Source organism: Musa acuminata, chromosome BXJ2-9, assembly GCF_036884655.1.
Source record: "Musa acuminata AAA Group cultivar baxijiao chromosome BXJ2-9, Cavendish_Baxijiao_AAA, whole genome shotgun sequence".
Classification (NCBI taxonomy): domain Eukaryota; kingdom Viridiplantae; phylum Streptophyta; class Magnoliopsida; order Zingiberales; family Musaceae; genus Musa; species Musa acuminata.
The window spans coordinates 11,086,517-11,112,500 of NC_088346.1; the positions used below are offsets into that span (position 1 = coordinate 11,086,517).

At 37.2% G+C, this 25,984-nt stretch overlaps 3 protein-coding genes across 4 annotated transcripts in view; 1 reads left to right on the forward strand and 2 right to left on the reverse strand.

Moving 5' to 3' along the window:
* Positions 1-1,457: 1,457 nt before the first annotated feature.
* LOC135583793 (transcription factor MYB1-like) lies at positions 1,458-2,734 on the reverse strand. Of its 2 annotated transcripts, none has more exons than XM_065123514.1 (3): positions 2,523-2,734; positions 2,262-2,391; positions 1,458-2,193 (listed from the first exon to the last, which is right to left on the reverse strand). In XM_065123514.1, exons 1-3 carry the CDS (start codon positions 2,704-2,706, stop codon positions 1,620-1,622), a joined length of 888 nt encoding a protein of 295 aa, XP_064979586.1. In that variant the 5' UTR covers positions 2,707-2,734; the 3' UTR covers positions 1,458-1,619. The 2 variants fall into 2 exon arrangements, with proteins under 2 accessions (XP_064979586.1, XP_064979585.1); XM_065123513.1 differs by having other exon boundaries at positions 2,493-2,730.
* Positions 2,735-7,996: 5,262 nt separating this feature from the next.
* On the forward strand, positions 7,997-23,824 carry LOC135623115 (uncharacterized). The gene is made up of 9 exons (XM_065125677.1): positions 7,997-8,476; positions 17,415-17,515; positions 17,628-18,012; positions 18,594-19,469; positions 21,283-21,337; positions 21,897-21,958; positions 22,042-22,148; positions 22,232-22,319; positions 23,042-23,824. The coding sequence occupies exons 1-9, from the start codon at positions 8,000-8,002 to the stop codon at positions 23,348-23,350; spliced, it is 2,460 nt and encodes an 819-aa protein (XP_064981749.1). The 5' UTR covers positions 7,997-7,999; the 3' UTR covers positions 23,351-23,824.
* Positions 23,825-24,931: 1,107 nt separating this feature from the next.
* LOC135623116 (oryzain gamma chain-like) overlaps positions 24,932-25,984 on the reverse strand; it is a 4,492-nt gene continuing 3,439 nt past the window's right edge. Inside the window, exons 5-8 of the mRNA XM_065125678.1 lie at positions 25,840-25,984; positions 25,615-25,746; positions 25,402-25,537; positions 24,932-25,277 (exon numbers count right to left, since the gene is read on the reverse strand). The exon at positions 25,840-25,984 is cut by the window's right edge and continues 120 nt beyond it. Coding sequence (XP_064981750.1) covers positions 25,237-25,277; positions 25,402-25,537; positions 25,615-25,746; positions 25,840-25,984 — 454 coding nt within the window. The 3' untranslated portion in view covers positions 24,932-25,236. The remainder of the gene's footprint in view (positions 25,278-25,401; positions 25,538-25,614; positions 25,747-25,839) is intronic.

A 25,984-nucleotide genomic window follows, 5' to 3' on the forward strand; every position in this document is an offset into this window, starting at 1 on the left:
AGCTGCTTTTCGCGCCTAGATGACACTATACGGAACCTCTGATGCTTCGATGTGTAGAGCGTTTCCCACCACTCTAAGAGGGCCGGCCCACGCGTGGAATGGCAGCTTGAAGACCGGAACGATCGCTTCCTTCGACCAGCTCATCAAGGACTTCGAGCTCCACTTCGTGGCCTATGCGCGGCCGAAGCCTTCCGCGACGCTTCTCCTCGGACTCAACCAGAGGGAGGATGTGCCCCTCTCCCATTTTGTGAATCGCTTTACAACACAAATCCGGGGGTTGTCGGACGCTCATCCCTCTTTGTTAGTGTAGGCGTTTATGACAGGCCTATGACCTTCCGGATTCTGTTGGTCCCTCGTGGAGCAACCCCCCACCATAGTATCAGATATGCTCCAGTGGGCTAACCAGTACATCGCGGCTGAGGCCTAGGTGGCCATGAGGAGAAGGAGCGACTTTTAGCAACGGGCTCCGTAGAAGAAGTCAAACACCCGCAGTGGCTATCCGATGTAGTCATCGTAAAAGGAATCTAGGCCATGCCTCAGTCTCTTCTGAGCGAAGGCTCAGTATCTACCTGATCGCCTCCCGGCTCGCGGTTAGCTCTAGCCTAACCCCCTTCTGTATCTACATGGCTCGGCCATAGACTACCCGAGTCCACCACGCCTGCGCGGCCTGCTTGCCTGAGCTATACCCCTCGGCCGCAGCCTGCCTGCTTCGTGCTCCTCGACCGCATGTTGCCCGAGACCACACCTGAGCGGCCTGCCCGCCTGAGTCGTGTCCCTCGGTCGTAGACTACCCGAGTGCACAACTGCACGCCCTGCCCGCCTGAGTCATACCCCTTGGCCACATGTTGCCAGAGACCACGCTTGCGCGGCCAGCCCGCCCGCGTCGTGCTCCTCGGCTGCATGTTGCCCGAGACCATACCTGCGCAGCCCACCCGCTTGCATTGTGCTCCTCGGCCGCATGTTGCCCGAGACCACACCTGCGCGACCAGCTCGCTAGCGACCTTTGTGCAAGTACGAAGCCAAAGGTCCCCACCGGACGTGCATGCGAGGAGTTCTTGCCCGGAGGAAACGACGACCCCGTCCCGATCGGACCACCGTAATCGGCCACCTCAGTAGTCCCGAGGAACGTCCCAGGGAGATCCCCGTCATCCGGACCTGAACCAAGCCGCGTTGATCCCGAGACCACGACTTAAGGTTGTTTATACTAACAAGAGCTTTATATTTTTATTTTTTGTTAACACAAATAAATATCATAATATTATTTCTATGGTATTTCTTAATCTCGTAAATTATGTGATCGTTGACTCATTGACAATGTTCTCTCTATTATTATGGTCAAAACATTATAATGGAAAAAAAATTAAATATTTTTTGAATCAAAGGTATTGTTTGGAAAAGCTGAATATTTTTTTAATTAAAGATACTGTTTGGAAAAACAAAAAGAAAAAGAAAAGGCCTTTCGAGAAAAGCTGAATAAAGGATTTTTACAGAGAAATCACCCATAAACTTATCCGAGGAGCCGAAGAAGGGGGATTATTACTTTTATGGTCCAACACATGAATGCATCCGACATAAAGTGGAAATGGGTGACTCCCAAGATACCTTTGCTTCGCCCTCCATTAATTCTTTTGCTCGCCTTCTGCAGAATCCATCGGAGAAGCCAAGCTTTCAAGCTCAAAGGCTGCATGCGATTCCGGGCAGCCAGTACCTTCTCTCGCATCTTGCTGCACGGCGTCGCAGAACCATAGCGAGTTGAAGTTGCCGTCGTCGTGGGCTTCGTCAATACATCGTTGCAAGAGGCCATCATCCTCGAAGCTCGAAATGAGTTCATCCATGTCGAAGTCCGCAAGAAAATCGACAGGGCCAGCATCTCGAAGGACCAACGAAGACGTGCTCTCATTGTGGTGAGTAAGCTCATAGCTATGGTAATTATCGGTCGGTAGTAGCTCTTCTCGTAGCGATGGGAGGTAGACCTTGTTGCACCTCACAGCCGTGGTCCGAATCACCTGACTCGGTTGCCCATCCCTTGCCTTCACTTCTTCTACCGACGACTCTCCTTTCTTGTTTTCCTTCCGTCTTGATGATCCTCTGATGCAGAGCTGAGGCGACGTTTTCTTGCCGAGGTACGTGTTCCAGTAGTTCTTGATTTCATTGTCGGTTCTCCCCGGTAATCTGCCTGCTATGAGCGACCATCTGCACGACACAGCCCCTTTCACAGGTTCAAGTCGACGACAGCACGAGAGCGATGAAGGAGGGGTTACCTATTTCCCAGAAGTGCATGGAGCCTGACGATGAGGTTCTCTTCATCTTCCGTGATGTTGCCTCTCTTGATGTCCGGCCTCAAGTAGTTCAGCCACCGGAGCCTGCAGCTTTTACCGCACCTTTTCAACCCTGACTCAAACGATCCTCGATCAGACATCGGCGCACGAGCAATCGCAATCGAGACAAGTGTTCCTGAGAGAAGCTACACTACACTATTCTATTCTTCTTACCTGCACTCTCGGGGAGGTCTCGCCACTTACCCTCGCCATGTGTCGTAATGTAGTCAGTAAGGATCTGGTCTTCTCGAGCAGACCACGCTCCCCTGTTGAGTCCCTCCTTGGAGCAACAAGGCCTTCTCCCCATCTCTCTCCTCGCTTTCCGATCACATTCACGCCGATACATGCCACATCTATCCAAGGACTTATAGACCACCTTGGAGCACATGCTCTACTGGATCTTACATGGTGGGCATCACAGACGCTTGTTAGATCTGAATGTATCATGCATATGTGAAGCCAAAAATGCGCGGTAAAATAACACAGGTTGAAGGGAAGATATGGATGTACGTGTGAGATGATGCATGGAAAGGCAGAAGGTGCCAAAGTATGTCATTTGGATGCTGGTGCAGACGTTCTACGGTAGTTTGCTCTCGGATGCACCGATCAAAGTAATCATCGGTCCCATTAAACACAATGGCAAAGAGATGTGATCGTGGAGGATGGAACGTTAACGTTGTTGTGACCATTGTTACCCATGGAATAGTGACAAAGCGAGAAATCTTGGGGTGGAGTCTCCTCCCGTCATAGGAAAAGGTCTCTACGTCTGCCCAGCTAATGTGGAGGCGGAAGCAGAAGCAGCAGCACGCGCATCGGCCGTTCAACGACGTGCCCGTCTCAGCGGACCTTCCAATTCCCCGGCTTTGTGCAGCACGTGGAACAATTTGATTTCGAGGACCCACAAACTGCCCCTTTAAGATTTACTAGGTATCCTAACCCTAAGTCTCCTCCACACTCGCTGACATCCTTTTTGCCACCGGCCAGTAGGGAATCTTACACCCTCCCCCTCTCTCTCTCTCTCTCTCTCTCTCTCTCTCTCTCTCTCACTCGCTCACACACACACACACACACACACACACTCTCTCTCTCTCTCTCTCTCTCTTAGATTTTGGACTGATGCTATGACCATTAGCTCATGAATTTCCACGAAGGGTTGCACGGATTGTTTCCGGCCATCAATCATGGTTGGCTCACACACTTTTTGGATTTCCAGAATCAATATTCTTGCAAGCAAAAGAAACCCTAATAGGTAAAGGATCTCTCTATGAATGAAGGAAGTCTACAATATAGAAATTAGTCATTCTATGAACACCATATGTATCTATAGATTTTTGATAGAGGAAAAAATTTGAATAAGGTTGAGTTTCTTTATAATACGAAAGAGAAATATTTTTTACCGTTTGTATGAGAAAATGTTCAAGTGATTCATGCTGGAATATAGTTAACATGTAATTTTCTATATAATCTTGCTTCGATGAAACTTATAGTCAAGGGTTATCGTACTATATAATCTTGCATCGATCTTTTGATTATTATTATTTTTTGTTTATCTTTCGGAATCCATCTTATTATGACTAAATCTTGTTGGATTAATTAACGTTTTTATCTCATTTATGAATTCGATGACCGAGTACCGACGTAGTTTTCAATTACGTTTTCTTGAAATTTATAATCATGAGTTGAATTAAATTGATCAACATTATCATACATGTAGATTAGGCATCAATGTAATAAGAACAATTAAGCTACTTAAGTTGTAATTATATATATATATATATATATGTATATATATATGTGTATATATATGTATATATATACATACATATATATATATATATATATGTATGTATATATATACATATACATATATATATATACATATATAAATACATATATATATACATATATATATACATATATATATGTATATATATATTGAAGTCATGTGGAAAATGACTTTTGGAATCCATTTGGAATAGTAAAAATCCTTCATAGGTTCCACAAAACATTGACACAATTAATTGTTGAGAGCTTGAAGAGTAAATAACTATGCGTGTGTCAATGATCTTCTACATGTCACAATGCTTCCAAAATTACCTAACTTTCAACCTAGAAAACAATAGATCCAACAATTATGGATCCTATTTCAGAAGTATCACATTCCATAGTAAAAACATAATCAATAGAAGGAGCTATTTATTATTATTATATATTTTATGAAATAGTATTCACATGACTTCTCTTGTGCTAAAATATAGTGCTAGCATAAGATTTTGATTTTTTTTAAATTGTACAAGAAAAATCATCAAACCTCCGCTTTCGATAATTTTTGTCACTAATTTATTTTTTGTGAAATAACGTTTGCTAAATCAATTTTTTTATTTTTAAACAGTGTGCCGACCATGTTCATTTGATAAATTATCTCATTGTTATATTTTTATAGTGAAATAATGTTCACATGACATTTTTTTTGTTGAGTTAAAATATTATATTTTTTGAAACTCCCTAATGAAAATTATGCCAACCAGCCATTTTCTCATGAAATAACTAATATTCTTCAATATCATATTTTTCATAAAAGAACATTCATATGCCTTTCTTGATGCTATAATATTATGCTAAATCAAAATATTATAGTTATGAAATGGTGCAACAAAAGTCATGTGAATCATCTACTTTTCACAAAACTTGTTGCTATCATAAATTTTTTTCCATAAAATAACATTCATTGTTATGTTTTTTTTTTCTCATGAAATAATGATCTTACGACTCTTTCTATTGCTAAAATGTTGTGCTAAGTAAAAATTATGATATTTTGAATGATGAAAAATTGCCCAAACCATCCACTTTCGACAAATTTTGTTGTAATCTCTATCATGTGTTTCAACATCTCTCGTACAACATTTTTGTGTGAGCTAGAAATATTATAATTTTGTCACTTTCATGTTTATGATCACTATGTGAATCACCCACTTTTGACAAATTGTGATATAAAAATTGTATAAACCATTCGCTTTCAACAAATTCTGACACTATCATATTTTTTTTCACGAAACAATATTCATATAAAACTATTCGATAAAAAAAAAAATACTTTTGACAAATCTTATCACATTATTTCATTATCTCACCAAACTATATTCATTCTCTTGTTTTTCATGAAATAATGTTCATACGACATTCTTTACGGCTAAAATATTATCTTAAGTTGAAAATTTTATATTTTTACAATAGTGCAAAAAAAATCGTGTGTCGTTAAACTATTGTGCTAAGTCATAATTTTATATTTTTGAAATGATGTGATAAAATTATACAATCCGTTCGATAATTTTTTTCACTATTATATTATTTTTTGTAAAATCTACATTCATACAACATCTCTAATGTTGTTATACTTTAAAGTTTAGTCGAAATCTTTCATTCTCAAAACAATGAGACAAAGATCATGAGAATTTGATTTTTTTTTTACTATTTGATTTTTTAACAAATTGACATTCAACTAGTTTTGCAATTTTGAAATAGCACGATGGAATTTGTATGCATCATTGTCATTATCATCACATCATCTCCCATAACAACATTTAATGTCATCATTTTTTGGAGATTCAAACAATCTTCGTACTATTTCTAGACCACTAAAAAGGGTTATGGAAAGTCAAAATGTTATATTTTTAGAATGATGCATGACAAATTTTTCCATAGTCTTATTTTTTACATCATTAATATGGTGTGCTATGTCAAAATTTTATATACTTGAAATAATGTGACAAAAATTGTACCAACTATCCACTTTTGACAAATGATATCAACATTGTATTTTCTCATAAAACAACACTCGCTATTGTATTTCTTCATGAGATAATGCTCATACAAATACTATAATGCTAAAAGGTCAATTTTTTTGTATTTTGAAAATGCCGCGATAAAAATCGTGTGGTAATTTTCTTTGGACCGATTTTGTCACTATTTTATTTTCCCACGAAGCAATATTCACCATTAACCTTTTTAGCAAAACAATAATGATACAATATTTCTAGTGTTAAAATCATGTGTTAAGATGAGATTCTACAATTTTGAAACAATGCCATGAAAATCATGTGAAATATCCACTTTTAGCAAAATTTACCACTATCATGGTTTTTAGGGAGATAATATTCATATGAACTCTCTATTGATATAATACTATATAAATTTAATGTTTTATATTTTTGAAACAGTGTGACTAAAATCATGAGAATCTTTCACTTTTAGTAAATTTTATCATTGTCATATTTTTTTATGAAACAATGTTCCCATGACCTTTTTAATGATAGAAAGTTGAATAAAATTGAAATTTTACATTTGATGATGATTAAATTGTGCAAATCATTCACTTTTTTGACAAGTTTTCTTATCATTGTACTTTTCTTATGCAATAATGTTCACTGTGCATGAAACAATGTTCATATGACTTGTCTAGTGTTATGTTTTTCCATAATATAATGCTCACACAACTTATTTAATACAAAAATGTTGTGCTAAGTGAAAATTTTATATTTTTTTGAGTTGGTGCAATGAAAATAATGTTTTCTCACCACCATAGTTTTTGTTGAAAGATATATAGTGTTTTTTATTTTCTCAACAAATAATATTGTATGATTTCTCTAGTCCTAAAATATTATGTAATTAAAAATTTTATATATTTGAAATAGTACTACAAAAATCATGCAAACCATCTACTTTCAGTTAATTTTATCACCATCATTTTTTTCTCAAGAAACAACATTCATTGTTGTATTTTTTTTAAGAATAATGTTCATATAATCCTTCTATTGTTAAAAATATTTCGTTACGTCCAATTTTTGTGTGCAATACAAATCATATGGATTAAAATTTTATTTTATTTAATAAAACAATGTTCTTTATTGTGAAGCGATTCGATATCTTTGTTCATTATCATATTTTTCTACGAAACGATGTTCGTATAACAATTCTATGTCAAAATGTTTTGCCAAAAATGAAGATTTTATATTTTTGAATGAACCTTTTGCTTTCGATAACTTTTGTTACCATCTCATTTTTCTCGTTTCAAAAACTAAAAATTTCATCTTAGCACATTATTTCATCGAAAAAAGAAGACAATGAAAAAAAAAAAAAACGATACTATTTCCGATAAAATAACAATAAATAATTCATACGAATATCGCTTATCGCAAAATGCAACCAAAAAAAAAAAAAACCCAAGGCAGAAAGGTTGTGTGATTTTCACTATACTATTTCAAATACTTATAAAAATATCATTTTACAAAAAAAAAAAACTTAAAGTGAAAAATTTCAACCTAAGATAATACAACAACATTTAACATTGTTTGATAGAAAATTATGATAATAAAATGCCTATAGTTAAAACTTCTTGTATTTTATTATATCATCTTAAAACCATAAATTTTGAATCTACACTACAACAAAAAGCAACACCAGAGAGACTATATTTATCCGAAAAAAAACATAGGTGATAGAAAAAAGATTTGCTTAAAGCAAATAAAATTCATACAATTCTACCATGTCGTTTCAATAATATAACATAACAAAACAAGTCGTATAATTATTATTTTCTAGAAAAAAAAAGAAAAATCGGAAAATTTTGCGTTACAGTGTTTAAGAAGCTTAAATTATCGAGACGAAAAAGGCCAAGTTTTGCAATGCCAACGTCGATGCGAAGGGGGGCATTCTCGTCATTCGTAATCACCCTCGTTAAAAGGGAAGGGAGGATCGAGGAAAACCACGCCACCGACCCTCCCAACCGAAGGAGCCCTAATCCCGTCCGTCACCGCCGCGACACAACTGCGCATCGCATTCCACTCGCACCGCCCTCGCGTTCACTGCCTCCGTGCCACCGGCCCACCGCCTGCCCCTCGTCGGTTGCCACACGCCCTGCCACCATCGACGTTCCGGCCCCGCGCTACCTTCCATGGTTCGGTTTGATTTGGGTTTTTGTCGATCGAATTAGGGTTTTGGTGCTCTCCTCTTCTGCCTTGGCCATGGACGGTTCCGATTGCGACGGCGATGCTCGGACGTTTAAGGTCAATTTCACTACGGATGGCTTGGCGAAGCTGCGTGAGAGGGTGAAGGAGAAGCTCAAGGAGTTTATGGGCGATTACACTGATGACACGCTCGCTGTACAGCTCCTTTTGCCTTCTCTTGTTTTCTTCTTCCGTGATCTTTAATGTTCGGTGCTTTTGATTGTTTTAACATTGATTTCTCTTCTTCCAAGTACCTTGCTTATTGTTTTTGTTACGCTTAGTTTCCATATGTAAATATCAAATATAGTGAAGTAAAAAAATCTATTGTCGCTTTTTTGAATAAGGTTTTGATTAACCTTATGTTTTTATGATCGGACATTGCTGTACGGTAGATACTTCATAACCTGAATTAGAGCAGCACTTATGGTTTCTGAACTAAGAAATGATATGGGCCAGAAAATGTATTTTCTGTTTTAGTTCAAACTGATTCTTCTTAGTTGTTTCAGTAAAATTGGAACCTATGCTGCTGTCGGTTCCAGAATGAGATATAAGCTCCTTAAATTTGTATGGCAGTTAACTATCTACATTTTGTTGCATATGTTGCTTCTTTAAGAAGTATGGACTACATCTAGGATAGATAGTCAGAAAGAAGATGCGAACCCCAAAGTGGGGTATTGGTAGGACAAAAATGTTAAGAAATGTTTGCTGAGAAAGCTGTTACATGGTTTGAAGATAAAGTGCATGCATAAATAACTATACGGAATGTACTTTGGGGTGGTCAAACTCTATTTTGTACTTCTGTTACAAATTACATATGCTTTGCTGTGAACCTGTTTGGGAACGAGATCACATGCAAATCTTGTGCCTTGCCTGATCATAGTTGTTTTTAGGTGATTGATATTTGTGTCTATGGTTGAGTGTTTAGCGAGTGGGCCGATGCGCGGACCACCCAAGTTTTCGGTGGTCCAGTTAAAATAATTAAAAATAAAAAAAGTGCTAGGGCCTTGTCCAACTCAGCGTTAAAAAAAGAAAAAAACATGTTAGGGCTTGTGTTCATGAGCCCTCTTCTCGCGTACGATGTCGTAGTCCCTGCCTTGCCACTACCGCTTCGATGTTGTTGCTGTTGCTTCGACATTGACGTTGTTGTCGCTACTTCCCAGGTACGCTATTGCTACTGCCCAGGTACGCTATGGCTACTGCTTCTCTTATTTCTTCTTTTACCTCCACCGTTTCCTCTTCTTCCTGTTTTCTTCCTTCGTTGTTCCTCCATTGCCTCTTCCTCTTATCCCTCTTTTTCGTCCTCTCTGAAACACTGGTATGCACCGATGTACCATGTGTTGGTACATCGGTATTGACTGGTATATACTGGTCCGACAAATCGTCGAGATGGGTCTGATACTTGAAAAAACGAATGTAACACCCCGATTAGTCCCACATTGGAAGTGGGCAATATTAAGATTAGCTTATAAAGGTCTGATGAGTGTACTATCAACTTTAGCTTAAGTATTTTGACCAGTGGTTTATGTCAAATGAACCTGATGGGTCAGTTAGTCCATCAGGCTCGGGTCGTGACATTTGGTATTAGAGCTGACCTAGTATTTGGGCATGGTGAGGGGGCTCGAGTAGGAAAGGGCTACCCGTGGATGGAGTTGGAAGGATTCGTCATGACGTGGAGCCATTATTGGGTTACGTCTCACATGCACCATATTAGGGTTTGATCTGGGCTATGCTGGGTCTTGACGAGGACGTCAAGCTCTTGAGTGGGAGAAATTGTAACACCTCGATTAGTCCCACATCGGAAGTGAGCAAAATAAAGATTGACTTATATGAGCTTGATGAGTGTACTACTATTAACTTCAGCTTAAGTATTTTGACCGGTGGTTTAGGCCAAACGAAGTTGATGGGTTAGTTAGCCCATCAGGCTCGGGTCGTGACAACGAACCTTGGTTCAAGTTGCTCTTCTGGTTATGCCTCTTTTGTGTAGGAGGGTGGTCATTTCATTGGAACACCACTACAGATACCACACTCCTCTTGAGTGGTTCTACTTGTTTCTTGAGATCTTGTCCGTTTATTTATAGTAGGTATATATTGAAGTTGTTCCTTTAGCACAGTTGCACTAGTTTCACCATGTTGCCTGCTACACGCGATTCAATTGCTTGCTTGACCTTCTTTGATACCACTTTGTCATGGACTTGATTGAGATTACGTAAGGCATGTGACACCCAAGCAACATATGTTCATAATGGTTAAAAGAAAAGGTTAGAATGATAAACTTTTGGATAAAACATTGTCGCCTACAAAAGCAAGTAGGCATAGAAGTTCTCCCAAGCAAGCAAAATGGTTACACACAAAGGGTTATCTCTTTTATTGAATAAAAAGTAGGCTTACTAAAGATGTGTTGTCCCTCATATAGTATTGGGGTCCATCCCCTGGTGTGCCACTTAGGGGTTCAAAGGGTCTGAGATGACTGATGTTTTGCATCATATTGTCCAGTGCATTTTCTCCCAAATGTGGTGGTGTTTTTGCTGGGATTTTGACTAGCTTTGGCTACATACATACGACCACTCAAATTGATCTGCTAGTGAGGTGTACAAGCAATGATTGTCTGAAAATTAATTTTACAAGCAATGTTCATATGAAAATCTTATTCTGTATAGGTTAAAAGGTTTGACTTGTTACCTATGGTTCCTTTGCCAATAATTTTTCCTTTGTTGTCATCTCCGAAGGTAACATATCATTCGTCTTGGCTAGTGAGCTTAGAGAAGTGTGTTGGATCTCCGATCATGTGCCTTGAACATCCACTATCAAGGTACTATCTCTTGCTCCTAGCTTGTGATTGTAAACATATCTATAAGAAAGGAAGTTTTCCTTTAGATACCCATTTGACTTTGAGTCTCTCATAAATAGATCTACCTATCATCGAGTGATTTATGGTTCATATAGGAATCCAAACTAATTTGTGTGGACTATACCTTTTAAATGGACATTTATAAGCAAAATGATAAATTTTTTCACAAAAATTATATTTTTCTCTAGGTGAGACGAGTAATGTAGGCCCTTTAATGAAGATAGTTGGCTTTTGTTGAGTGTTACTCATAAAGCCAATTCCTTCCTTTCTATGAACATGACTCTTATTAGCAAGGATCATGTTTAGAGATTTATTACCCATTTTAAAATTTTCAAATGTTTCTTGTAGTAACAAATATTCTTTTTTAAATGACTCTAACTTTTCACATTGAGTACAAGGAGTTAACATACACTTATCATGCTCATTTTTTAATTTTCAAGTTCACTAGAAAGAGAAGTATAATCCTTTTTCAATAATTTATATTTTTTATCAACTAATTTATATTTATCAAACAAATCATGAAAATCACTTAATAATTCATCAAAAGATAAATGAGCTTCGATTGAGTCACTTACTTCGTCATTGAGCACCATTAGAGCGTAAATTACAACTTTGTCTTTGTTGATTGACTCTTTGTCTTTGGATACACTCGAATTGTCCCAAGTTGCTTTGAGCGCATTCTTTTTCTTTGGTAGCTTCTTTTTCACTTGGGGACATTTATTTTTGAAGTGTCTCGGCTTCTTGCATTCATAACAAATTATTTGATCCTTTTTTAGTTCATTTTTGTTCTTAGTGTCTTGTTTTGTTCCTTTTTAAGAATTTTTTAAATCTTCTTGTAAGAAGTGCCAGTCATCATCATCATCATCATCATCATCACTTGAGTTTTCACCCAAGTGACCTTTTTTGGTTCCAAGTGTCATGTCCTTCCTGTTATTCGGAATGTTGTTCTCAAGTTCATCATATCTATACATGTCATTTCATAGGTCATTAAGGCCCCGATAAGTTCTTCAAGCGGAAAGTTATTTAGGTCCTTTGCTTCTTGTATTGCCGTTACTTTAGGATCCCAACATTTTGGAATGGATCTTAATATCTTGTTAACCTTTATCCACTTGGAGTGTCTTAAGTGGACTCAAAGTCAGTAGAATGACTCTAGACTGCACCTGGGTGATAGAGACTCAGGGGAGGACTCCTATAAGTTTGAGACTTGTTTGGTTGAGACCAGGTGCTATATGGTTCTGGATGGTTTATGGTTCCATTTGGTGTCGTTTATTGCTGTATTAAGTGAGAACATGTTAAGTATTTTATAGCATAGAATTGAAGTTATATTCCCAATGAGATTTCCTCTTTTAGAGTTCTCTTCTCTTTTACCTTTGTCCTCTCTCTCTTCTTTTTCTATATGTAATCCCCCTTTGTCTTCTCTATTATCTTCTTCTTGATGGATGCTTTCTTCCCTCGAAGGAAAAAAGGTGCTTGATAGGAGGTGAGTATCCTATCGGTGACAAATATGTGAAGTTGAATGTTTTGCATTTCAGAGGTCAGATGAATCTAGTTGTTTTCCTTGATTAGGTGTTAAGTTGAGTCTATCTTTCGTTGAATATCAATTGTTAACATTTAGAAAGATCCAGTTGGTCACTTTAATTGAAGGGTCCTGCATGCAGTGACAACTGGATGACAACAGAAGGATGGGTAGGGAGATTGACACTTCAGAGGATGTTAAACTTTGATGAGAAAATTTTTTACCTACAAGCTGTGATCAAGCTCTCTAATAAAGTTTATAGATTTAGCAGATGGGTGACATCATAGGGGTCTACACAAAGATGTTCCACAGCTAGCTGGCACTGACAACAGACAATACATATTATGATGCTTTGGAGATTGAGGCAAAACCACAAAGGCTTTATGGTGTTGGAAACATGGTAGCATGGTTAATATCTTCATGACCTTGACTTGCTGTACTAGCTACCTCAGCACCAAGTTGCCAGGTGTTTGAGAAAAAGGGATGGCCATAGGAATTTCTTTGTTATGGGAAGACAGGTCATACTGAGCTTGTTTTCAGAAAAGAAGCTTATCATAGCAATTGTAGATGGCATAGGAACCTGAAGATGATGCTGAGGAAGAAAAGGCAGAAGATGATATTCCTACATAGACGCTAGAAGTTGATGTAGAAGAGTTGTCCTTGATGGCATGGTGGATAACTAGAACTGTGGTGAAAACTTTTTTAGAACCCTAGATTTGTCAAGGTTTGCTGTGCTCTTCTTACATGTGAAGGTAGTCAGTTGAACTTGGTATCTTCTGAACTTCTTTCCAAGGAATATAAAGGCAATTTTATTCTAAACATTTATTTCTCACAGGTGGTAACAAGGAAAGGAGCAGTCCTGATTTTTAAAATAAGTATTCTTTGTTGCTTCAGATGTATGAGATTCAAGAAATGTGCTATACTTAAGACGGATATTGCAGATGTCTTCCTCGTAGGCCCTGGTTATTTTACAGTGATGCTGTTGATGGAGCTAGGACAAACACCTTAACCATCAAGAAGGAAAAAATGTAACAACATCTATATTTAGTCTCTCATAGAGACAGCAGGATGACTTCAGATTAAGAAAAAAAAATATAGTCAGAGGATCTTATCTAAAAAGGAACCTTGTGATCATAGTTCGAGGGAGCCATGCCCATTAGAAGTGATTATCATGTTGGCAATGTGAGATGATCAAAACTTTGGCCAAGAGCAATTGGATGATCGATTAAAGCCTTAAATTCAGTTTATCACTTGCATTGGATTTTTTATGTTATGTAGTAGTTATAATGAGTTCAGATGGTGTACAGTTGAGATTATAAGATTTCATACCAAGGATCAACAAGCTAAATTTAATAAATTACATGAGCATAAAACTCAAGTTGTTTGCTTTTTTTGTGTGTTCAGTGAAGAGACAAAATGTAGATACATGTCTGGCTCTTCTCTAGAGCAGACAAGATAACTCGTCATATGGACGGAGTACTCCTTTTTGTTCAATTTGTTGCTTATTTTGTTAGGATCTCGAGTTAGGGTATATAATGTAAGTCTCATAAAAGCTAGGTTTTGGTAGAAGAACAAAATGAAGGTTTCTTTCTCCTACTTCAGCACTTCAATGAATTGATGTCTTTTCTGTTATCTAATTTCTTTCTCTTTTTTCTGTTTATGGCATATTTTGTTTCTATTAAGTACTGTATTTATTATTATTATTTTTGGTGTTAAATTATCAGATTTTATGTTTGTATTTCATTTTCATCTATATTGACTAGAAAGCCTTGGCTTTGATATTGATTCACTTTGTGTTTGTTCTCCCTTAAAAACTCACTAGAATTTTGAACTCCAGATTATCCTTATGTTTTTCTTGTCCTTTGCTGTATATAGAAACTTTTCATCTCAATTAAAGCAGACTTAGACCGTTGGGTTATATCAGATTGTCATTTTCTTTTTGTTTCTCCTCAATTTGTTATCCCGATTTGGAATTTTCAAATTTCAACCTACAATCAATATAGACGGTATCTAGGGCCTTATTTAGGCTCAGTTGAGGTTTTTGACCCTTAAATAATGTAAGACAACAACCATTAACTATTATGATAGCATTTTCAGCAAATAGATTTTATGTTTATTAAAGAGTTAAGAATCCTTCTTAGATCTGAAGATTCAAGCACCATGAGTTCTATAAATACTTGAAGTACTGCTTTTTCCCTTTTTTTTCATCCAGAAAATAGATTTGTTAACAGTAATCTAGTTGGTAGTTCTTTTTGGAAACTTTTATCGCTAGCAACTGGTTGTTATTCATGTTCTTCATAAATGCTTAGGCTCTAGTTGCTAGTTATAGGTATCCTATAAGCCAATCACGTGAGTGATGACACGTGTGATTGGACACAATCTTTTTGCTTATTATTATTATTTAACATTTTATCACTTTATATTGCCTGTTGTTTGAGTCTATTGTGATGTCCATAGATCTGTGCAATAAGAATCAGATCATGATGAGATCACGATAATGAGACCGATTCACCTTTAAACACAAATCCTAAATAATTCCGGTCATAGGTTACTCGAGAGGGACATCGAGATAACTGGATAGACTGACGTGTTGTATACCCGTCCATACGATGGATGCAGTTGGTCTTATAGCTGCTCGTGCGGGGACACTAGGGATACAATACATGTGCTCATTGGGGAATGAGTTCACTGATTGATCCGTTTACGGAATGATGGATGGTTGATGATGTCTTATTGTCAGACAGTGATTTCGTAGTCCCAGTAGTGTATCTGATCCTTAGACTTGAGACACCAAGGATGCCATGTATGAGTACTTCATTCTTTGATACCAGACTTATAGGTCTGGAGGTTTCAGATCTAGCACAACCGGTCATTGGGAGTGGTAGCCAATCTTACGAGAACTATTGAGTGTCGATGGAGGATTATTCACTCTCGGTGTTATGAGATGAATATCCCATGTATTCTTGCTCAGACAAATCCCTGGCCAGGGTCATTCGGGTTGAGAGAGAGTTCTTCGGGAGAATCCGATTAGAGCGAGATTCGAGCATACACCGTATGAGTCTGACAGCACCATGCCCGGTATATGGTATCTGAGATTTAGATGAATGAGGGACTATAGGTATATGGTATCTGAGGACAGACAGGTCCAATGGATTGAATTTCCCTGTATCGTCTGGGGCAGCGTAGTGGTCTAGTACGTCCGCAATCGATGAGTCGAGTGAATTATTATGGAGATAATAATTCACTGAGCCAGAAGGAGTTCTGATAGGTATGACTCATGGCCAACTCGATATTGGGCCTAGAGGATCACACACATATGGTAGGCGTTGCGATAAGTAGAGGTTCGAATATAAGATATCCGTCGGAGCTCCTATCTTATTGGATATTCAATAAGCCCATGAATTATTGGATTCTATGAATGAGATCCAATAAGAGCCAATGAGAGATTATTAGATAGAGATCCGCTAACTAAGAGGCTTGGGTAGTTGGATGAAAATCCAATACCCAATAGAGCAGGATCCATTAGGGTTAATTTGACAGAGGATCTCTATTAATAGGAGGGAACTAATGATTCATAGGCTAGAACCTTTTTGGGTTGCCTCTTCTATTCTCCTCCCATTCTCCTCCTCAGATATCAGGCCTGGAGTTTTGAGGAGCATTGTCGTAGCCCTGTTGTGTGGATCACTGTTAGAGAGGAGGACGCTTGACCTCCTTCACCCTCTTCTAGAGATCTACAAGGATTCAGGGATATACGGTCTTCCTAGGTAACACAATCTTTCATATATGCAGTTTTATGTTTCGCGGATTTTACGCACAAATCTTCACACGGCGACGAACACATTGATGAGAAATTTGGGGATTTTATTTTTATATTCTTCCGTTGCGCATGTGATGTCGCCCCCTAGATTTCCCTACACCAGTATCTAGTAGCAAACTATCAAGTGTTACATGATAATTGTCTTATGTTGTGGGTTTATTGTGGTGTCACATGGAGCATTGATATTATCATTTAATTGGTCACGTGAGATTTTTTGGGATTCTATAATGATCTCATGATCTTGTTGGAAGCCATCAACATGTGAACTAAATTTTATGTTGGTTATCATGGTGGGAGATTTTGTAAAGGGAAGATCAAATCAAAAGTGAAAAATTTTATGGCCTCAGGGTGCAAGAGATCTTTTAGGTTTCTATAGGAAGGTAATATTTGACGTTTTCTAAGGTATGGAGCAGCTAAAAGGATCACAAAGCAAAGTCTCTGTTCGCCTAGTATTAGATTCAGTAGCAACTTAGATGGATATGTTTGTGTGAGGTGTTCTGATGGCTACAGAGGGGTACAGGTTTGAGACTAAAGAATATAAGGTTTGCATTGTTGTAGATAAGTTTGGACCATGTTGGCCTTCATATTGGTGGATCTTTTGTTGTCTCATCTTCACTAGCGACAACATTGTAATCTTTTTTCTCTTAGCTATTTGTTGCTCTGAAACTGTATTTTCTTCAAGCTCAATGTTCTAATTTTGTGTACTATATGACTTGTATCAAGTATCTGATAATTCTGGTTCCTATTGCTGATTGCCTAAGATGGTTTCCCGGTTAGTTTTTTCTTTTTAGAATGCCTCTAATAATTTGTAGATGATAGTAATGATTGATTATACTTGGCATGCTTAAAATATCTGTGGTCCTTCACCATTTTATTTAACAAGAGTTGCTACCTTTTCAATATACATTTGCAGGAATATGTTGTTGTCTTACTCAGGAATGGACGTCGCAAAGATGAGGCTAGGAAGGAACTCAATGTGTTCTTGGGGGATGACAGTGCTACTTTTGTGTCCTGGTAACACCATTCTCTTTGGATACCAGTAACTGCTTCATGCTCTAAGCAGCAGGCATCAAAATGATTATTTATTGTCAGTAATTATTCATCATATATCGTCATCTGGCTGCAGGTTATGGGATCACCTCTCGTCAAATATCTGCTGGTATGTGCAGCAGGAACAATCTTTTCCTCATGAAGTGCCTAAGTCTAACACTTCATTGAATGAACTGTCTGGAAGACACAATTCGCAGCAGGAGCATTTGGCTCAGAATGTGCTCTCAGATTCTGGTGATGTCAGAGAAAAGTCATCTAAAGTTTCTAGAATTCATCACAGTAGAGAATGGAAAGAAGTAGCTCAGGATGATCATAAAATATTTCCTCTTCGTAGTGTTGTGACCAATATTTTTCGTCCAGAGGACAGAACACAGAGACCTAATAATTCTAGACGGTCGCGATCTCCTAGACCTCAGGTTCAGAGAAAGCGAAACCGAGATGATGAGCATCTATTAACAAAGGTACTTTATTTTCCTTCATAAATTTGAGGCAGGTTATACATGTTTGATATGCACAAAGGGGTTTTTGTAATATTTTGTAAGCTGGATTCAAGTATTAAGTTGTTTAATTCTCATGAGTGCCATTTCCATAAGTCTGTTGGATTGTCAGATTTTCCTTTTGGTTACCACATTGTTTTCACTATTTTTTCAGTCTGTTTTTTCCATATTTTGTGGGATTCTTTGTCATATTCTGTTAGATAATTATGCTGCTTTTGGGCATAATGATTAATGATTCACATAAGAATGATCACAGAATAAGTTTTGAGATGATAGTTATTGTGACTGATGTATGAGTCAAATTCTTTCTACGGTGGTTGAAAACATTAGACAAAACTAAAGGTATAGTTTGTTTTGTTATACTATAGTCCAAGGATATAAATATTGTCCAGTACCTTCTTTAGTAACCTATCAGACTGTTATGGTACTAGGACTTTGTTATTGTGCTTAGGCATTTGAATACCGGGAGTCGGACTTGTGCATTTTGTGATTTTTTAACTTATGCTATTTTTTTATTTTTAAATATATTTCACTATCCTTTACAGCGAGACTCAGCTTCCCATTCAGTAATTGATGCTCCACGCCGGCTTCTTCAATTTGCCGTTCGAGATGCTGTAAGGACCGTGCAACAGTTGGACTCAAGAAGTGAGCCAGCTTTAAAGAGGCTTCGTTCTGTAGTATCAACATCCACAACAGATTCTTTGCTAGAAAAAAGATCCCAAAGAATAACATCAGGGTCAAGAGTGCCAGGTGCCTTATCAATGGCACTCAAAGCTGTTGCTGAAGCTGTCGAAGATGTAAACAAGGCTAGATGTTCTAGTAGTGTTTTTGATAGATTGGGTCATGACAGAAGTATGACAGAGCCTGTTAATGAGTTATCAGATACAACAGCACAAGAGGTTGAATACAGGGATTCTGAAGATAATAATCGAGTTCCTGAACTGGATCATTCAGATCATCCTTCCAGGAGTGAGTATGATGAGGAGTTTGATGGTAACCTGACCATATTAGGTCAGGAGACTGAAACAGCTGCTCCTGACTATGCTTCAAATAATGATAAACACAACATTGTCAAAAATGTGAGCCTGCATGATTTGGGTGCTTCTCAAAGTGCTTCCTCTGCTAATAGAGAAAACAAATCAGTTATTGTAGAGTATAGCATTGCACAGGAACCTGATGAAATATTAAGGCAAAGAAGGTTGATGGATCAGGAACCATTTGCTAGTTCAGCAGCAATGACATCTAATAAGTCTCTGAATATTTCTGTTAATGTAAATACTTGGAAATCTCCCCATTATCAAGTGTCTAGGGATGCTGCAGAAGTGGAGAATAGAGCAGCTGTGGGAAAGAGCAAAAATGTAGGAAACCAGAAAGTTAGGCTTCCAAAGGAGAATGATGTTTCTTCTGCGCAGAATGTAAAAGTAAGGTTTTTACTGGCATAAATTGCTTATTCAATACTGATGATTATAAAACACATGACATAAATTATGTTCATTTTCTTCTTGGGTCGAAATGCCAGTTAACATTCTCTTGCTTTTAGAACTCTGCTTTTGTGATTTGTATTGTTCTATTTTATGGCCATAATATTTGTGAAATTAGAAACAGGTCTACTTGCATTTTAGCTTCATATTCTACCTGTTCATTCAACCAGAATCGTGATGATCTTGTGTGGAATTTTGTTAGCCCTTCTGGTGTAATCTCCAACCTGGATGCTGAAAGGATTTGTTACACAATCCATTCTTCTCCATAAACTTTCTGCTGCTATCTTTTGGGCTTAATTTTAAACTGAGTTACATGTCTGAAGATATTTTTATCAACCATTCATGTCATGGGTTATCAGTTTAACTGAAACTGGTTGATCTGAATTTGAATCAGTGGTTTTCTTAAAATTGGTTTCCTTCTGTCTTACGTGCAAGTAGCTGACACCTAAATGTAGACCAGAAAATCTGATTATACTTAGACATGAATACCAGAATGAAAAATAATCAAGGAAGCAGAAAAGTTACTTTATATACCTAACATTAAAAAGAGGGGTTTGAGAGGCATGCTTGGTTGAGATAGTTGTGAATGAATCTGAGAAGTTGGCCTTTCTTTCGAATGCTTTTGAAAGTTGGAGAAGCTAGAAGGGTCTTTAAGAGTGGTCGATCTAGAATTCAAGGACTTTGTGGATCCAGAAATCAAAATCTTTTCTGTGGACTATGATATTAGACTATTTGTATCAACTATGATATCAATGTCTTTGTGACCAGATGCTCCAAGTTGATAAAACATTCCTATTATTCATCAAGGTAATAAATATAATCTCACTTAACTAATTTTTGGAACACTTAGTAAGAACTGAACACTATGTTTTTTATGGGCAATTTTAATTTTTGTTCTTTCTAAAGATAAAATTTCCATACTATTTTCAAATCATATGTGATAATGAACATGTTCGGTTTCTAATATTTTTAACCATTTCACTGAGAATTGATTTCGATTGTGCTAATTAAGCTTCTGCGAACAGCATTCTTAATCTAGTTTTAAGTATGGAAAGCCTCTTGAGGATGGGACTATTGTAGATCACGGTCTATAGATAGATAGTGTCAGGCAAACATGTTTTGACTTATGTGTATGCTTATGTTTATGTACATCTATTTTCACATAAAATTGTCGTCGGCATCTTGTTTCCTGTTTAAAGGAATTTTTATGGCACAGTATGGTGTCATGTGAATTTTTTGATGCATGAGAGTGATATTTCTGTAGTATATATGTTTTAGTTGAGCTTCTAGTTTGGGACATCCTCCAGTATTGTGGTATTTCTTTGATAAGGTAAACTTTCTCATTGAGTACGATCTGTAGATGCATGTTGGAGGTGAACATTGTTGATTGTTCTGTCTGTCTAATACAAGCGGATTTCAAATGGTTGCATTATGTTTGAAGGAGCACGTTAGGTTTTTATTTGTGTAAACTAATCTTTTAGGTCTTGGAAATTCCTCTTGCCTGCTTTATCTATGACATGCTTTATGAACCAGCTTTAATTTTTAAATTATGTTACTCTGTACTATAATTTGTCAAATACTTCCACAAAATCTCTTCAATTTCTTTGTTTTACTCTGTAATTTATCTTATAATGACAGCAAAGTTTATATTCTTGTTTTGATGTTCTTTCTTTTATAAATGTGCCTATCTTTGTCATCAGCTAGTGTAATATATCTGATGAGTGTGGATTGGTCACACAATTATATTTTACAGGCAATGGAACTTGCAGATGTCCAACAGGAGTCTCAGAAGCCTGCATCAGCACAAGGTATGAAGCATACTCCCAAGCAATGTAAAACAATGCTAGATAAAGGTCACTTGTCACTTTAGTAGTTTTTCCATTTCATACTCCCAGAAAGCCTAAAAAAAATTATCTTATGGTTTTGGAAAAAGAAATTGTGGAGCATGTAGAATATAGGGTTGGTACATGATGTGGTAGAATATGGTATGATCAAAGTCTGTAACCTGAAAGTTCTAGCTGCAAAAGCTGAATGCATATTTGATTTCGAATGCCTGCTTTATTTCAACTAAATCCACTTGCCGAAACTCTTACAGTTCAATCTGGCAAAACCAATTTGCTTTTATTTCTATGTTCTCTTTCCACGTAGCTGTTTATGTTTCATAATTATATATGCATAGCTGGATCTAGAATGCTGTTGCTCAATCCAAGATTGTCACTAATATTATTCTTATACTAGTTGATTTTCTGCCCCATTTCTTTTCTCTTTTACTAGATTCAGCTGAGGCTCCTAAATCTTTTCCTGTCCAATTTTCTCCTCCCTATGGCCTCCATTTGCAGGAAAGATGAATGATTCTTTTTATTGCAGGTTCTTATACTACTGGCCGCCCTTTGGAGGATGGTGATTCTCGAACTCTATTCGTTGGCAATGCAAGTATCTGTTTTGTTAATTTTATTACAATTGACTTGAAAAAAGGAGTGGGATTTTATCAATCTTGTTATTGGATTTGCAGGTCCACTTTGCTGCTACTAAAGACACACTTTCTCGCCATTTCAATAAATTTGGGGATGTGCTTAAAGTAATTATCATCAATGATGCTGCAACCGGTCAGCCTACAGGGTAAATGATACAAGAGTAATTATGTTGTTCTTCAGTAATTCTTTGTCACGGTATGTTTAAATTTAATTTTCTGTCCGGAACAGGTCAGCATATGTTGAGTTCCTAAAGAAAGAATCTGCAGATCTGGCATTGTCACTGAATGGCACATCATTCATGTCCCGGATCCTAAAGGTAGGTCTGGAAATGATTAGCATCTCTATTTCATCTTTTTCATGATATTGTTGTACAAATTCCATTTGTGTACAGCAAGATGAATTCTTCAAATTATAAATTACTAGCATTAAAGTAATTGAGACAATTTCATGACATTGTTTGACCAGCCATGTGTTCATTTTTGTTATTTTATGTCATGCTTGAACTTGTCCATGATTGAGGTCCAAGCTTAATACTCTTTTATCTTGGCTGTGGATCTGTTTTCTTTCGAAACATGATCTAGAATCCCTCTTCTGCGTGCATGATGGTTTTCTGCACATGGCCTATAGTCATATAAATGCAAACAACAATTTCTCTTCATCCAGAGAAATAATTTGTCATGGGATTGCCATTATCTGCACTCCAAGGGACTGTATCTTATCTTCTCCATACCGGCTCGCCTTCCAGATGACAAATTACATGGCTTTTTTGCTCTGACCAATCATCTTCAGAAACTTAGGCCCTTTTAAATAAAATCAAAGGACAAAACCGATGTCTGCCTGTTCAATTTGTTGTCAATATTGCACATCCTCCTGAGCTTTTATTGCTGAAGGTTCTTATGGTGGAACCAATCCACGTTCTCTGTTACTTGATAGCAACTTGAATGATAGAAGGGATCGAATTGTAACCTGTGTTTTTTTATCTATATAACTTAGTGTGAGTGCAGAAATGACGTATCACTTGCTCTTTGTGCATCGTAGGTTGTTCGCAGAAGCTCTCATGAAGCTGCTCCAATGATATGTTGGCCACGGGTTTCCCGAGCATCTTCATTTGCTTCTAGACTTGGTAGGATACCATATCCAAGGGTTGTTGGTGCCTTTCCAGTGCGCCTTCCAATCAAAACTGGTGCCAGGAGTTTACAGTGGAAGCGTGACTCTTCAACTATTCAACCTGGCGAGGTGGCAAAATCTTCACTAACATCTGGAAACAATATCCTTTCTCCAACAGCAAGGAGTCTCACCTATAGACGGACTGAATCTAAATCTGATGGGACTTCTGGTACTGCATAGTTGCTTCATCTGAACACTGCAATTTTAGCTTGGAATCTCGCTCGGACACACACAATGAATCAACATATGAGGATTCCACATGGAGATTTTTGCTCTCTTGGCTTGTTTGAGACTACAGTCTTTGGTAGCAGACATTCGTAGAGAGCTACTTTTTGACTCAGTTATTTGGACATTCAAGATGAGAAGTTGGTTTATTCAAACTTTTCGGATTTCTTTCTCTAGTGCATTCAATAGCTAAGCAGAGTCTGTAAATAAAGGGGAGAAATTGGTATGTGCTCGTAGTACCTAATCAGTCAATTTACAAGTGCCTCCATTTTCGCATTTGCTTTAAATGGATGATTTGATCTGCCTCAAGAATTTGTCAAGCGAAATGGAAGCATTTCTTGGTATTTATCATGATGACAGCTGATAATTTTTCATATATTTGAGATACTGGAAAACCTTTTAAAATCTCAATGTTGTTGTATCTTGTTATTTTCGTTTGCCTTTTGTACTTGTGTCTCTCTCTAATATAATGAATTATGTTTCTTTTCTGTGATCAACCTCATCAATTCAGCAGTAACAAGCAGGTGATCTCTCAACTATTATTTATCATCCATTCTTGTTTAAAATTTGCCTGGTGTACAGTGCATTTCTTTTTTACATGTTAGTAGTATCTCTGGAGCTATATTCCTTTATTTAAAGTTTTGTTTCATGGAAGTCACCAATTTTACAAGGCTTGTCAAGTTTCCTGAGAAAGATGTGGCATTTGATGTATGTTGATCCATTTGATTTTCCTGAGAGGAAAAAGAACTACATGTGCTTCTTTAGTTTTAGGGGTGATATTGTTTCATAATAACGATAATTACGTATTATCTTTTATGCTTAGAATCTTATTAGTATCGTAATTTTTGTATTTAAAAAATTTACATTAAGAAAATTATAATTCTGAAAATAAAATAAATAATCTCGTTTGACCTAATATTGTCAAATGTATTAATGGAAAATATAGCACATGATATCATGGATATGAAAATGATGAATAAAAAAATAATTTTAACATTTTGAGTATGTTGAAATTAGTTTTTTACTCATTATATTTATGTTGATTCAACAATAGCATGTGTTTTATTTTTTGTCAATGCAATTGGCGATATTAGGATAAATAAGATTATTTATTTATTTTTAAAATTATAAAGATTTTAATATAAATTTTTTATATATAAAAATTATGATGTTAATAGGGTCTAAGCATAAAAAATAATATATAATTAGCTTATGAAAAACACTTTGACTTTCTATTTCTATGGTTTTCAGTTTTTCACCCTTTTCCACAAAGTACCTAAAATATCTTTAAAAGCATCCATCCAAATTATCCTCCTCCGTTTTTCATATGGTTTTATCTTTTTATATGTGGATTCATTCTCTTTCCTATTTGAGTGGCCGAATGATCAATTATGAAATCACTGCAGCTGAAATAAAAAGCTACCTCCTAAATTTATGTTTAACAACTTAAGCTCACATGACAAAGACCATCATGAGCTCTAAGGAGATTCAATTGGCTTGTCTGCACATAATTAACCAAAGATAATGATGGACTGGTTGTACAAATGCTAATGATGTTTATAACACTGTAAAATTTGAGTCATACATAACATACCGGAGATGAGTGGATGGCTTCCTTATCATGCATAATCTGTGTATACATGCATAATATACTGGAGATGGATGTGATGGATGGCCTCCTTGTCATCCATTCTCCTAAAGAGTCGAAATCCTATTGACACCAAACATTGCCCGAGCCCAGTACAATATGTTATCCACTAGAAGCAGTCTAATATACTGGAGATGGATGGCCTCCTTATACATGGTCTACACTGGAGAGGCCACCTCTGGCACGGATGTCACTACGCAGCAACGATAGGGTAGGAAGCACAAGTTGACACACCTGCAGCAACATCATTTCATGAGTCAATTTTTTTATAGCCATCTAAAGGTCAAAGGCATCAGCAAATCCTAACAAGAATCAAAGCTTTCTTTCTTTGGATTTTTGCTAGAAAAAGGGCACGTACCACACATGTTCTTCCCCATTTCCATCTTGAAGTAACCATCCACACCCCAGTCTTCGCCCCATGAGTTCTTAATCAGCCAATACGGAACGCCATTCTCCACTCCATAACCCACAGCTAGAACAGCATGGTTTACATCCTACAGGCAAAACTCGAGTTACATGCAACCATTTGGGCTTCTCGTGAATCAAGAAACAGAGTTGCTCTTGAGCTTACCATGGGAGTCTTGCCACAAGTGTCACTGGTGTAGACTCCTCCCTTGTACAGCCTGAAACCATTCACCACCTCGAAAGCAACACTAACTGGACGAACGACTCCCACCGCGTGCTTCAGTTCATCCTCAGCACCCTTCTCAAAAGGCAACCAATAGAACCATACATCAGATACATGTTACGTGGGGTAGCGCTACCGTCTGCCAGGAGAATAATGGCATCAATTTACCAGTGTAATATTGACGGAGTCTAAAACCTTCACCCCAACTTTCTCTGGTTTGTATTGACATACGCCATTAACTCCTCGATAAGGGTATGATTCCTCGGTGTCCAGACCACCGTTGTACTTGATGTACTCGAAAGCTTGAGAGGGC

What these genes read in the sequence shown, in the direction of transcription:
- LOC135583793 (XM_065123513.1), bottom strand. Translation starts at nt 2,706, where the DNA reads ATGTGCTCCAAGGTGGTCTATAAGTCCTTGGATAGATGTGGCATGTAT. An exon ending in AGACCTCCCCGAGAGTGCAG is followed by an intron (nt 2,392 to 2,492) that starts GTAAGAAGAATA and finishes CGTTTGAGTCAG; the next exon opens with GGTTGAAAAGGTGCGGTAAA. An exon ending in CATGCACTTCTGGGAAATAG is followed by an intron (nt 2,194 to 2,261) that starts GTAACCCCTCCT and finishes TGTGTCGTGCAG; the next exon opens with ATGGTCGCTCATAGCAGGCA.
- LOC135623115 (XM_065125677.1), top strand. Translation starts at nt 8,000, where the DNA reads ATGCCAACGTCGATGCGAAGGGGGGCATTCTCGTCATTCGTAATCACC. An exon ending in ACACTGATGACACGCTCGCT is followed by an intron (nt 8,477 to 17,414) that starts GTACAGCTCCTT and finishes ATACATTTGCAG; the next exon opens with GAATATGTTGTTGTCTTACT. An exon ending in GAAGCCTGCATCAGCACAAG is followed by an intron (nt 21,338 to 21,896) that starts GTATGAAGCATA and finishes TTTTTATTGCAG; the next exon opens with GTTCTTATACTACTGGCCGC.